At 39.2% G+C, this 13,207-nt stretch overlaps 1 protein-coding gene across 4 annotated transcripts in view; it reads left to right on the forward strand.

Annotated features, from left to right (window-relative positions):
- clvs1.L (clavesin 1 L homeolog) overlaps positions 1–13,207 on the forward strand; it is a 50,463-nt gene that overhangs the window by 6,035 nt on the left and 31,221 nt on the right. For 2 of the 4 annotated variants that reach the window (XM_018266651.2, XM_041565559.1), the window contains exon 2: positions 7,465–8,023. In XM_018266651.2, the coding sequence (XP_018122140.1) occupies positions 7,635–8,023 (389 nt within the window). In that variant the 5' untranslated portion in view covers positions 7,465–7,634. 4 annotated transcript variants of the gene reach the window in all.

Genomic DNA, 13,207 nt, shown 5'->3' on the forward strand with positions numbered 1-13,207 from the left:
CTCTTGTGCAGATTTGCTATTATAATGTACGTGTAACGTATGAACCAATGACAGGAGAGTACTAAGGAGCAGTAAACCAGCTATTTGACCACCAAGTAGCTCTGTTTTATGGAACTGAATGGATTCAGTCTGTTGGATGATAATGGTTTTAAAAGTCTATTTATACTGATAACTTTAGTGTGCTCAGCTGAATGCTGCCTTTAGTAATAGATACAACTTACAAACTTGCATAAAAATTGCTGAGCCAAATGGGATGTAAAAAGCCACAGATTAAAGGAAAGTGTTTCTCAGGCCAATTTTCCATTAAATTGTCAGCTACAACATCTATATTTTAAAAATATAGCAATCGATGAAGGGGTATGTTGAGTCCAGCCAAGTTTTCTTGCCTGGAACAAGCAGAATGGTCAGAGGTTATTGTGTTTGATGTGTGAGCATATTTGCAGTTGCGTTATCATTCCCTACAGAAAGGCATCTGCTAGATCAGATACAGGCACTGAGCCTTTTCATTTGGACTTTTGCACTGCAAACTATTCTGTGCTTGGGGGCTGGTAATTACACCATAATCCTATCTATTTCTATAATGGAAAGACAGAAAGATATAATGTTGTTCTGAATTTCCCTAGATTTCGTTATTTCCTTGCAGAAGAAACATTTTAAACTCAGCATTTTTTTCATTAAAAGCTGATGAGAATCAGTTTTACAACATTTACCCTGTGGCTAGCGCTGGGTGCAGCTGCCGCTGTTTATTTACAGGGGGAATTCATCTGAATAAGCAGTGAATGCCTTGCAGACTGAAGATACGCATTTATAAATACGAATACTCTTGTGGTCATCAGACCTTCCCTTGAATGCAGGATGTAGATGAAAAATTTATTCTGCTGATCTACAATGAAGCAGAGCAACTTCTATTTATCCTAGGCATCCTGCATGATGAGGGGATCTGCTAAGCTGGCTTCCTATTATTTGTACAGAGACAGCAGGGGCTCGGCGTAACCAAACACAGTCACCGTTCAGTCACCAATAGCATAGTTGTTGTTCTGGTAAACCCTCGATATGTTAGATATTCCCTAATAGAAACCTTTGAAATTAAATCACAAGTAAATAAAAATAAATAAAAATCACAAGAAAAGATTTTACTAATCAGATGGCCATTTTGGAGTCAGGAAGGAGAGGCTTCAGACGGGTTTTTTTTGCCGTCCTCTGGATCAACTAGCAGTTAGGCAGGTTAAAAAAAAGTTAAAAGGTTGAACTTGATGGACGTGTATCTTTTTTCAACCTAACTTACTATGTTACTATGAATTTATTGTGTTGTAGATTTTTTGTGGTGGGACATATTTTCCTTTCTGTTCTGCCTCTTTTTAAAATAAGACTTAAAACACGGTCTAGGTGCCAGGTTCAATGACCCCAGATCCCTGAATGGTTGATTGGTGGCTAAATTGTTTTATTGATTTGTTATTCGTACTGCTTTTCATTCTGTGTGATCACTCTAGCAGTCCAAACTCTATACTGGAGAGCTGCAGTTAAATCATTTGAAATAATCAAAATTATTCAGAATGGACATTCCAAAAATACTGAAGATGTTTTTTGCACTTTGCACCTTTCCTTCATGGAATTTGATCCTTGCACCCACAGACGCAACTCTTTAGTAGTGATGGGCGAATTTATTCGCCAGGCGCGAATTCGCGGCGAATTTGCGCGATTCGCCGCCAGCGAATAAATTCGCGAAACTCCCGCGAAAATTCGCGGAAAAAATTCGCCGGCGCCGTTTCGCGAATTTTTCGCCGTTTCGCGAATTTCGCGCGAAATTCGCGAATTTTTCGGCGAAGCGAAACGGCGCAAATTCGCCCATCACTACTCTTTAGCTACCAGAATGGAGGTCAAAGGGTTGGGTCTTTCTCTGTATGTGACACTACCTATTGTATATTTGACAGTTTTTTATATGTATAGTCCAAATTGCTGCTACACACTGACAAAGTGAATCAACTCTTTAGTTGTGCAATTTTATTTGTTCAAACAATGTAGACAAGGCAACATTTTGGACCTCACGGGGCCCTTTATCAATGTCACGATCGCCGCCCGGAGCAGTTCCAGGAGCTCCAGGCGGCGTGTCCTCCCCTGCCGGCGTCGCTCCCAAAATGGCGGCGCCCATGGCTGCCACGTGGGTAGCGGCGCTGACGCGATGACGTCAGCGCGTCGACGTCGGCGCAAGGATGCCGATGATGTCACTATGGCGCCAAATTCAAATATAAAAGCCCTACCAAGACGCCAGAATGGTGCCCAAGTATAGGATTTGTTTCTGTGTGTTTCCTGGGTTTCCTGTCTGCTATTTTGAGACTAATCTTGTTCCTGTTTGTTGCCGACCTCTTGCCTGGACTTTGCTGATTATTCTGCCTGCCCTTGAACCCTTGCCTGGACTCTGATTAATCTTCTGGTTTACCCCTTTTTGGACACCGCGACCTTGACTCCCTTGTGGGCTTCCTCCTTGATCCTGACAACCTCCCTGGTGGGAGCATCCCGGCTCCCTGACAATCAAGTCTCTTGATAAGGCTTGATAAAGGGCCCTGTGAGGTCCGAAACGTTGCCTTGTCTACATTGTTTGAGCCAATAAAATTGCACAACTAAAGAGTTGATTCACTTTGTCAGTGTGCAGCAGCAATTTGGACTATATGTGACTTACCAACCCGTGGCAGGGCTAGCACTTGATCCAAAAGGAAGTAATACAGGGGTAGAGCACTTCAACCTGAGAGGAATGGAGTTCTTTATATGTACATGAAATATATTTCTCACTTCACCCTTGGAGTTATGGAGTGTAGGAGCACTGAGTGCTCCAAAATCATAGCCATTAGTACTGGGTGCAAAAAGTGCTTGTGTCCAGCATGCTTTCTGCACTGGTGCCAGATTAAAATGCAAAGTGCTGTGTCTTTTAGCGCAAAATGCCATTTCCCTGGGGACAAGGGGTGTTTATTTACCAACTACCCACAAAGTGTCAAATTAATATTATACGCTTCTCTTCCCAAGTACCAATGTGAGGACCTCCTATGTCTCTCCTTTGAACCCTGCTAACCCCTGGTTAGTGTTGCCATGAGTTTACTCCTCTGATGGACCATACACTCCCAGAGCCATGATCAGTCTTGTACAGTCAGTGTCATTTATGAGGCAGTTCCTGTATCTGAAGTGCTCGTACAAACCCTGATCAGAATCCTGATTTTACATTCTGCTGGGGCCCGGGAAAAAAATAAATGTTAAATCTAGGATCTCGTAAAATGGTGGTACTTAAACTCAGGGCTATCCTGTAAAAAGGGTGTAAACTGTAAGAAAAACACTTAAAATGCAGGAAAACTAATATTCACAAGTTGTAAAAGAAAATACATTTTAAGATGTAAAATGTGGGAAAACTGACGGGAAATGTTCCCATTGAAATGCATTAGAACATGAAGGGACTGTAAAAAATTAATATAAAATAGAGGAAAACGTAAAATCGGGGGACGTAAAATTCTGGTTTGACTGTAATGTACAGTTTTTGTGATGTTGTGGGGCACAGATGGGCTCAGTTGGTATCCTTACAGCTATAGGCCTCCCATGTATATAAGCCCAGAACAATTGTATTTTATTTGCACTGCGATCAAATATGTAACATACATAGTAACATAGTAACATAGTAACATAACATAGTAAGTAAGGTTGAAAAAAGACACATGTCCATCGAATTCAACCTTTTTTTTTTTTTTAACTACCAATCTGCCAGTTGATCCAGAGGAAGGCAAAAAAAAACCCATCTGAAGCCTCTCCAATTTGCCTTAGAGAGGGAAAAATTCCTTCCTCACTCCAAAATGGCAATCGGACTAGTCCCTGGATTGTTATTTCAATCACAAATAAAAGAGAGGTTGGAACACGTTATGAAAGGACCTGCGTGGCCAGACAAATGTGGGCTCTACAATTATATTATTGCATCAGGATCTATCACCCGTCCCCATGTGTACTATTATAACTTTATTACACTACATTGACCTATTATGACATAACGTATATTGCAAGGCATGTTTTTAAAATGATCTATATATGGGTACCCAAAAAAGTTTTTGGGGTGCACTGATCTGAAAAATTGAATGTGCTGGTGTCTACCAACTCTATTTATTTAAGTGTTTGGCCTATGAGGATTTCAATAAACTCAACATGAATCAGACTGTGAATTTTCCCTTTAGGTTTCAGCAGTGAAATCTGCAAAAAACTATTTAAAATGAATGCACTTGTCCAAAACATATGAATTTTTTAAATCAAGATAAAGTTCACAGAGTAGGATATTTCTCCTGCTGGTGCTCCTGGTAGTGTTTAAATTATTCTGATATATGGCTCTGTTAAAATAGCTGTCTAACGTGTTCACACCCTTTTATTTCTACCAACAGATAATGGAAGCCCCTACAGGCACTTATTTCTTATTCACATAGAAAAACAGGACATATATCCCAAGACCAGAGGAATAACAAAGAAGCATAAATGCATTGATAGTTATAAATTCCCATACCCAGTGTAGAAAAATATAAAGGCAATGGCATATGTAGTTACTGCAGGCATTTTGGCAGGTCGCAAAGCTCGGCATTGCTCCTTATAGATGCTCATCCAATTGCCTGGAATCAGGGCTCAGCTTCAGGCTTAAAGGGGTTGTTCACCTTTGAGTTAACTTTTAGTATGATGTAGAGAGTGATATTCTAAGTTAAGGTGGCCATACACGGCCGATAAAAGCTGCCGACAGACCGAGACGGCAGCTTATTTGCCCGTGTATGGGGCCCCCAACGGGCTTCTCCGATCGAGATCTGGCCGAAAGGATGGGACTAATCTGTTCGTTGATGCAGTCCCGTGATCCGACCGCCCGTTCCCATTCGTTATTTATGGTTTTTGAGTTATTTAGCTTCTTATTCAGCAGCTCTCTCCAGTTTGCAATTTCAGGAGCCTGATTGCTATGGTCCATATTACCCTAGGAACCATGCATTGCTTTGAATAGGAGCCTGGAATATGAATAATAGAGGACCTGAATAGAAAGCAGAGTAATGAAAAGTAGCAACATCAATACATTTATAGCCTTACAGAGCATTTTGTTTTTTAGATGGGGTCATTCACCCCATTTGAAAGTTGGAAAAAGTCAGAAGAAAAAGGCAAATAATTCAAAAAGTATAAAAAAATAAATAATGAAGACCAATTGAAAAGTGGCTTAGAATTAACCATACAAAAAGTTATTGTAAATGTGAACCACCCTTTTAATCTCTCAGAACCACAGCAGTCAATGAGGGAGGGGGGGGTGATTCTAAGTTTGCTGTCACCTCATCGTGACAGCAGCAAAAAAAAGAAAAAAAAGGCATTGCAAATAAACATGGAGAAATATTAATTGCCAACTGAAATACTAAATAGAGTGCCCTGACTAATAATTTTTGGGTACTTCGACCATCGAATAGGCCAAATTCGACTTCGACTCGAATTGAAAAACCTTCGAAAATTCGACCACTTGAAAATCGAAGTACTGTCTCTTTAAAAAACTTCGACTTCGAGACCTCGCCACCTTAAACCTGCCGAATTGCTGTTTAGCCTATGGGGGACCTCCTAGAACCTGAGGCTTTTGGGCAAGTTTTGAGAAGTCAAAGTTTTTTTTTTGAAAAAGGGTTAAATCATTCGATCTTATGATTTTACTTCAATCGTACTTCGATCGAATACGGCCGCTTTCGCTGGAAAAAATAACTTCGACTACAGAAGTACTCAAATTCGATGTTCGAATTTTGAAGTTTTTTTACTTCGAAATTCGATCCTTGATAAATATGCCCCATAGTGTTATTTTACCGATACTACAGTATATGTTTTATTTCGTTTTTTTCTCCCTATTTTAATGTAGACATAAGAGACTTAACTTTCAGCATTAGCATTGCCTAAGCTTCCATTATCTCTATGGCTGACTACCCTATCCTTATACCCTAGCATTGCCTATAAAACCTTTATCAGAACTCAGTAGGGACCATAACCGTGCAACTCAAATGATAAGGGTATGGTCAGATGAATGGGGCTGTAAATAACATGACATAGAAAGGACAGTTCTCTAGATTTTATTTTAACCTGCCCAGCGAGATACCATAAATCATTGGCAGCACTGGCATTGCCTAAGCACTATTTAGCATCTAAGGGCACACAAAGGGTAGATTTACAGACCTAAACGGACATTTAAGTTATATGTTGCTGAGCAAGAGGTGAACAAAATTTGACCTGTCTGTTTTTATCAGCTGCCTATACATTATGGCTGACTGGACCCAATTCCCAAACCGCAAATTTGACATCAGTTATTCCCCCTGCATATATATAATTATAATGGAACCTGCCAGCAACAGTACAGCAGTTGAGCTTTAAACTTCACACAAGGCTGAGGCAAGAATACAAGCACTAAAATGTGAGAGCAATAAAAAGTGAGAGCAGAAATAAAAGTGGGAAAGGGCTATAGAAAAATAAGGGCAAGAAATGACAGGGCACATTTCACAGTAGAGAGATAACAGTACATGCATGAGGGAAAGAATGACCATCACATAGAGAGGTGGGGGTGCGTTTTTATAACAGAATTGGAGAAAAGGCTTTTTCTTTTTATGTAATAAAATTAGGACTATAATTTATAATGATTGAGCAACAAATATTTAAGATATACAAAAGTTAACTACAAACTACAAGGTGTAGCTTTTTCTGCAAATATAATATAATAATAATAATAGAGATGTTTTTCAGACACTGTTGGTTTTATATAGTGAATAAAGTGAATAACGTTTCCATATTTAAGGAAAATATAAGGATATTTAAGGATTATTATTATTAAGTTACCAAGGAGCTCCATGGAACTTCGAGTTGTTGAATTTTGCAACAGGGGGTACATTATTTATAATACAGAAATGACATCACTTAGCTCCAATTATAACCAATGACATCACTAAGCACCGTTTATAAGGATATAATTTATAGGAAATTCATGGCTCTGATGCATTATATTGGGATCTATTATGCATCACACTTGGGACCTAGGGTTTTCTTCATAAGGGGTATTTCTGTAAAGTAGAACATCATTCTTTAAGATTTATTCTTAGGGAACCATCAAGTACACGACACTGTTTTCTTGCTCTTCAAAAATTTTGGAGGGTTCCCTCTAACTGGATATTTGTACAGTAAACTGAGGATAGGCTAAATTTGATGGGCAAGGTCTTTTTTCTCCCATCTTGTGATTTAAAATACATTGTATGTGCATCTCGGTTAGCTGTATACACAGTCGCATGCAATAGAATCAAATAAACATAAGTAATTAGATATAAAAGCCTTTGCCTCCTCACAGTTAAAAAATAACCGACATATAAGAAGAAGGTAAAGAATGGCTGGCTCATTTTTACGTTGCTATTTACAAATATTGTCATCATTGAAAAATTAATTACAATTTATTGTTTCCTTTCTAAGATCTGGCTCCTTCCAAAGGACATCATTCCTGCATCCTACTGTAAATGAGAGTTGATCTGTTTCTGGCCTATGTCTACAAAGTTCCTGGCATCCTGTAGGACATTCTCTGAAATTTCATTGGATGGATCAGCATTTATAATACATAAGTACAACCTTTAAAGGCTTTAAAGATGACTCACCTGCATGCTGGACTTAACCCAGAGACGATAGAGAAAGGGCGTTTGGAGCTAAATGAAAATCCGGACACGTTACATCAAGATATCCAACAAGTACGGGACATGATAATCACCAGACCAGATATTGGATTTTTAAGGACCGATGACGCCTTCATTTTACGATTTCTTCGAGCTAGAAAGTTCAATCAAATGGAAGCTTTTAGACTTCTTGCCCAGTATTTCCAATATCGCCAACTTAATTTGGACATGTTTAAAAATCTCAAAGCAGATGATCCAGGGATTAAACGTGCTCTTATGGACGGATTTCCTGGGGTGCTTGAAAATCGTGACCACTATGGGCGAAAGATCCTCCTGCTGTTTGCAGCCAACTGGGATCAGAGTAGGTAAATGTAGATAGAATCTTTTTTTACTACAATTTAACTGACAATTGTGATCTTTTGTGTGCCAGTCTGAGCGCTGACTGCTTTGCTGGTACAGGTACGGGATCAGTTATCCAGAAACCCATTATCCAGAAAGTTCCAAATTATGGGAAGTCTATCTCCCTTAGACTCCATTATAATCAAATAATTCTAATTTTTAAAAATTATTTCCTTTTTCTTTGTAATAATAAAAGAGTACTCGATTCTAATACTCTATATAATAAATCCTTATGAGAGGCAAAACAATTCAATAGGGTATTTTTTAGTAGACTTAAATTGTGGATATCCAAAATATAGAACAATCCCTTATCCGGAAAACCCCAGGTCTTGTGCATTCTGGATAACGGCTCCCTTACCTGTACACAATGAGTCTACTGCATGCCAGAAATTATCTTTTCCAGCTAATATGCAACAAAGCAATTTGTGCTGTGTGGTAAATGTGTGAAGTGCAGAAAGCAGTTACAGAGTCTGCTCAGATAAGTAACGGAGGGTAAGATTGCCCATGCCACCCTAATTTTTACTGTCCTTGCATGTTTCTACTAAACCAATGAGATTAATTTTTTCACTAATCCTAAAGCGGGTGGTTCACCTTTGAGTGAGCATTAAGTATGTTATAGAATGGCTAATGCTAAGCAACTTTACAAATGGCCTTCATTTTTTCTTTTTTAAATTTTTTGAATTAAAACAAAGAAATGCTCTTTAAAGGAAAACTATACCCCCAAAATGAATACTTAAACAACAGATAGTTTATATCAAATTAAGTGCCATATTAAAGGATCTTATCAAACTGGTATATATAGTTAAGTAAATATTGTCCTTCCACATCTCTTGCCTTGAACCCCCATTTGGTGATGGTCTGTGTGCTGTCTCAGAGATCACCTGACCAGAAGCAAAAGACAGAACTCTGTCTGTTAATTGGCTCATGTGACCTAAAAAGTAAGGTTTGTTTGTGTGCACGGTGAATCCTAGGATCCCAGGGGCTGCCCTTATATTTTAAAATGGAAATTTTCTATTTATGATTACCCAATGGTACATACTACCAAAAAAGTATATTATTATAAAAATAGTTTATTTACACGAAGCATGGTTTTATATCTGAGCTGTTTTATGCAATATATTTTTATAGAGACCTACATTGTTCAAGGGGTATAATTTTCCTTTAAGGCTACATATGTATTGTTATTACTACTTTTTATTACTCATCTTATTGAGGCCCTCTCCTATTCATTCAAGTCTTTTATTGAAATAAATGTATGGTTGCTAGGGTAATTTTTACCCTAGCAACAGAAAACTGGAGAGCTTCTGGACAAAAAGTTAAATAACTCAAAAAACCACAAATAATAAAAAATGAAACCCAATTGCAATTGTCAAAATATCACTGTCTACATACTAAAGGTTACTTTAAAAGTGAACAAGCCCTTCAAAATGCTCTTAACAGTACAGCAGTGTAGAGAAATGCAGCCCCAGGACTCCCCCAAACAGAACTGCATATGCGTGATTCTATCAGGAAACCAGTTTTTTTTTGGACCCAACACATTGAATTCATTACTGTCAACTGTGCAGTCCCCTGGCTCACCTACTGGTACAAACTCACGCTTGGCTAATCTGTAGCTAAATCAGGTAGGACTGTATGACTTGACTTACAGGGGCGGAAAAAACTGCCTTGCCTTCCTCAGCAGCTTATTTGACCCTTGAAAGGATCTGCTTGACCGTTATCTGTCCAGATATCAGTGCTGTATGATGTGATTGTTGGCCGTAGGTCAGTCTAGTTTGGTACTGGGCATGGGTAGCCAAATATCCGCAAAGATCCTTCCTTTTGGTAACCTGGCCATTCAATGTGACCTTATCCTAATGATTTTTCAACTTCCTTTACTAATTTATTGTGATCAACAAAGGGGGAAAAGCAAGATAGTGGATATCAGCTGTCTGAGTAAAGAATGATGAATACAAGGGTACATTGTGCTGAAATATAAGGTTTTTCACCCAAACATTACTATATATGTGGGGGCAATGGAGACCTGTTGAATGTATAATGGTATTGGTACTTGTAAGGTATTTGAGTTCCATTTTATAACACTTTGACCTATGGAACACTAGTTGTGTTGACTACCAATGCTCTCCTGTCAAAACCTGTTATATTGCTGCAATGTATGAGAAATGCTCTGCTTTGAGTTTGTGTCTGGAGGTTGCTTGTTAGTATTCTTGCTAGTAATGGGCAGAGTGTAATTTGCTGTGGAACAGTGACAGTTCAGTTTAGGAATTTTGCTCACTGCTATTCTCCACAACAGCACAGCAGCAGTCCAAACGCCTCGTGTGCTCCACTGATGTTTAGTTTCCTTTGTACAAGTATCAGCTGTAATTATACTCAAAGGCAGTACAAGCAGAAAATTAAGTGCAATTATTTCCCGTGAATTAACTGTTCTCATTCTATTCTGTTAGACCATAGGAGTCATTTGCATTGCACATCGTAGTGTGCAAAGTGCAAAAAAAGTAAGCCATCAGCCATGTTTTGCACTTTGCAAAATAAAAATCACAAGATCCATGCTAACAACCACTGTATTTCACTCTCTATTTCTGTGTTAGGCAGCACTCTATCCAAGAGGGGCTAGGGGAATAAGTACGTAGGTATCCCCTCTCCTACCCCCTACCTATCCCCTAACTTGAGTGTGCACAGGTGAGCCCTGTCCTTACTGTTAGCCGTAGGGTAGGAAGTAACAACTCCTGGCGATGTACTTCATGTTGGACTGGGATGTCAAGGGCTCAGCAGAAAACTTCAGACCACAGGCCCACTCTCCAAGCTATTTTCCCTTCTCTCATCATTCCCTTTCTTTATTCTCTTAATTGCTTCATCTTACATACAATTGTCTATCCTTTCCTCTATTTCTTCTCTTTGTTCTCATATAGAATGGTCATGTCATAGGCACACAAGGCAAATGATTGGATGAGCAGGAGGGCCCACCAGTTTTCCCGGTATCCTGGTGGGCCAGATGATACAGACTCTACTCCTTGCAGTGGATTTTCATCTGCTTGCATATTCAACTTGTGAAGTTCGAAACAGTGATATTTTAGTACCTATGTTGCTTTGTTGACATAGTTAAATGATATACACAAGGAAAATTTTTCGGGTTTGGATTTAGGATTAGGAGTACATGTACTCAACTGGTCAGTTGTCGTCCTGGATGCTAGGCAGCAGTCTGTAGGCAGATGGGAGTCGTGCCAGCTATGGAGCAACATGGAAGTTCATTAAAACTGGATATAATTAGATCAAAATATTATTTTAGCTATTTGTTGACACACACAGGCCCGGATTTGTGGAAAGGCCACCCAGGCCCGGGCCTAGGGTGGCAGGATTTTAGGGGGGCGGCATGCTGCCCAACCACACCCACATTGCTTCAAGAACACTGGGGATGTGCTGGAGATACAATCATTTCTTAAATTCCCAGTACTCCAATCCCCATTACTCTGGTCCCGATAATGAGAATTTGCACAAATAAAGGGGAGGGGACAGGGGAGACGGACGATAGTGGGCCTAGGGGTGCCCACTATGTAAATCCGGCCCTGGACACACACAACTTCCAAGTGATTGGTAAGAGCTGCTAGAAAGATACTGGCAGTTAGATTTACAAGTGAAATCCCCCTTATACCCATGTGCCTTTCCCTCTGGGTTCTATGACTTGTATGCTACCAGTGTGACAATCCCAGAAGAACACAAGTCTCATTTTCCAGATCTGTGTATTTGTTTATTTCCAAGCAGCTATGATTTCTTCCCTGTGGTAAAATATCAGGCTCAACATAGTATTATACAGGGACTTCTGTCCAATAAATCTTAGGCATGTTGAGTTTGCTTGCCTTCAGATCACAATATGTGTAATTTATTGTTGTGTCAGTTATCACTGAGCAGAGCATGGAATGTATTATGCAGGTTAGAATAAACACTATACAGACACAGCCAAAACATAAATGCATATTTCACCCCTGACTTAATGGCTTTCCTGCTGTGTGTGAATTCTTACCTTGATATTCATTTGAGAATAAACCCAGGGCTGTACTTCATTGTTTCCCACAATCTGACAGAATGACCTTGGATTTATTGGATACAGTTTCTATTATAAAGAGAGCCATGCCAACCTACTCAATACATTAAATACATATTTGCCATTGTTGCTACAGCTATTTGTTTTTTCCATGTACATAACTTGTGAAACTAAAGACTTAGACTTGAAGGAAAATTATATGTTCTGCATGAAACAGATCATTTATATTCTAATAAGTGGCCTTACCAAATCAGCACATACATACTAGTAAATACTGGCCTTTTACGTCTATTCCCTTGAGCCACCATTTTGTGATTTCTATTGCGCCACTCACTGATCACCTGACAGGAAATAACGTAGCTCTGACTGTAACAGGAAGAAGTGAAAGTGGGAGTGAAAGACACAACTTTTAAAAGTAGAGTGAAGCATTACCAGTGATGATGTCCAGAGCAACCAATCAGCAATTAGATTTCAAACAAAAGCAAAGATCTCATTGGTTGCTATGAGCAACATCACGGGTAATTGTTTTCACTCCACTTTTTACACAGCATGATAAATAGATCCCTAGTGCGCCCTTGGTTTGTGGGTGAGCATGGGGACTCATTGGGCTCATCAAAACGCCAAAGTTTTGTATGTGGCGTATAAAGTGTTTTACATATGGGCCATTTGTAGGGTTGCGACATTGCCAGTATTTTACTGGCCTAACATCAAGCCCAGGGCCTGTATTATATATTAACAGGCAATGTACCCTCTCCTTTCTGTCCCAGGCACGACCTTAAAGGAACAGTAACGTCAAAAAATAAAAGTGTTTTAAAGTAATGAAAATATAATGCAGTGTTGCCCTGCACTGGTAAAACTGCTGTGTTTGCTTCAGAAACACTACTATTGTACTATTGTTTATATAAATAAGCTGCTGTGTAGCAATGGGGGCAGCCATTCAAATGAGAAAAGGCTCAGGTTACACATCAGATAGCAAATAAGCTCTGTCTGTCTAATGGTGTTATCTTTTATCCATTAGTTATCCTGTGCCATTTAGCCGTTTTTCAATTTCCGCCATTGCTCCCCAGCAGCTTGTTTATATGAACTATATTAGTGTTTTTGAGGCAAACAGATC

The sequence above is a fragment of the Xenopus laevis genome, chromosome 6L (assembly GCF_017654675.1).
Source record: "Xenopus laevis strain J_2021 chromosome 6L, Xenopus_laevis_v10.1, whole genome shotgun sequence".
In the NCBI taxonomy this organism is placed as follows: domain Eukaryota; kingdom Metazoa; phylum Chordata; class Amphibia; order Anura; family Pipidae; genus Xenopus; species Xenopus laevis.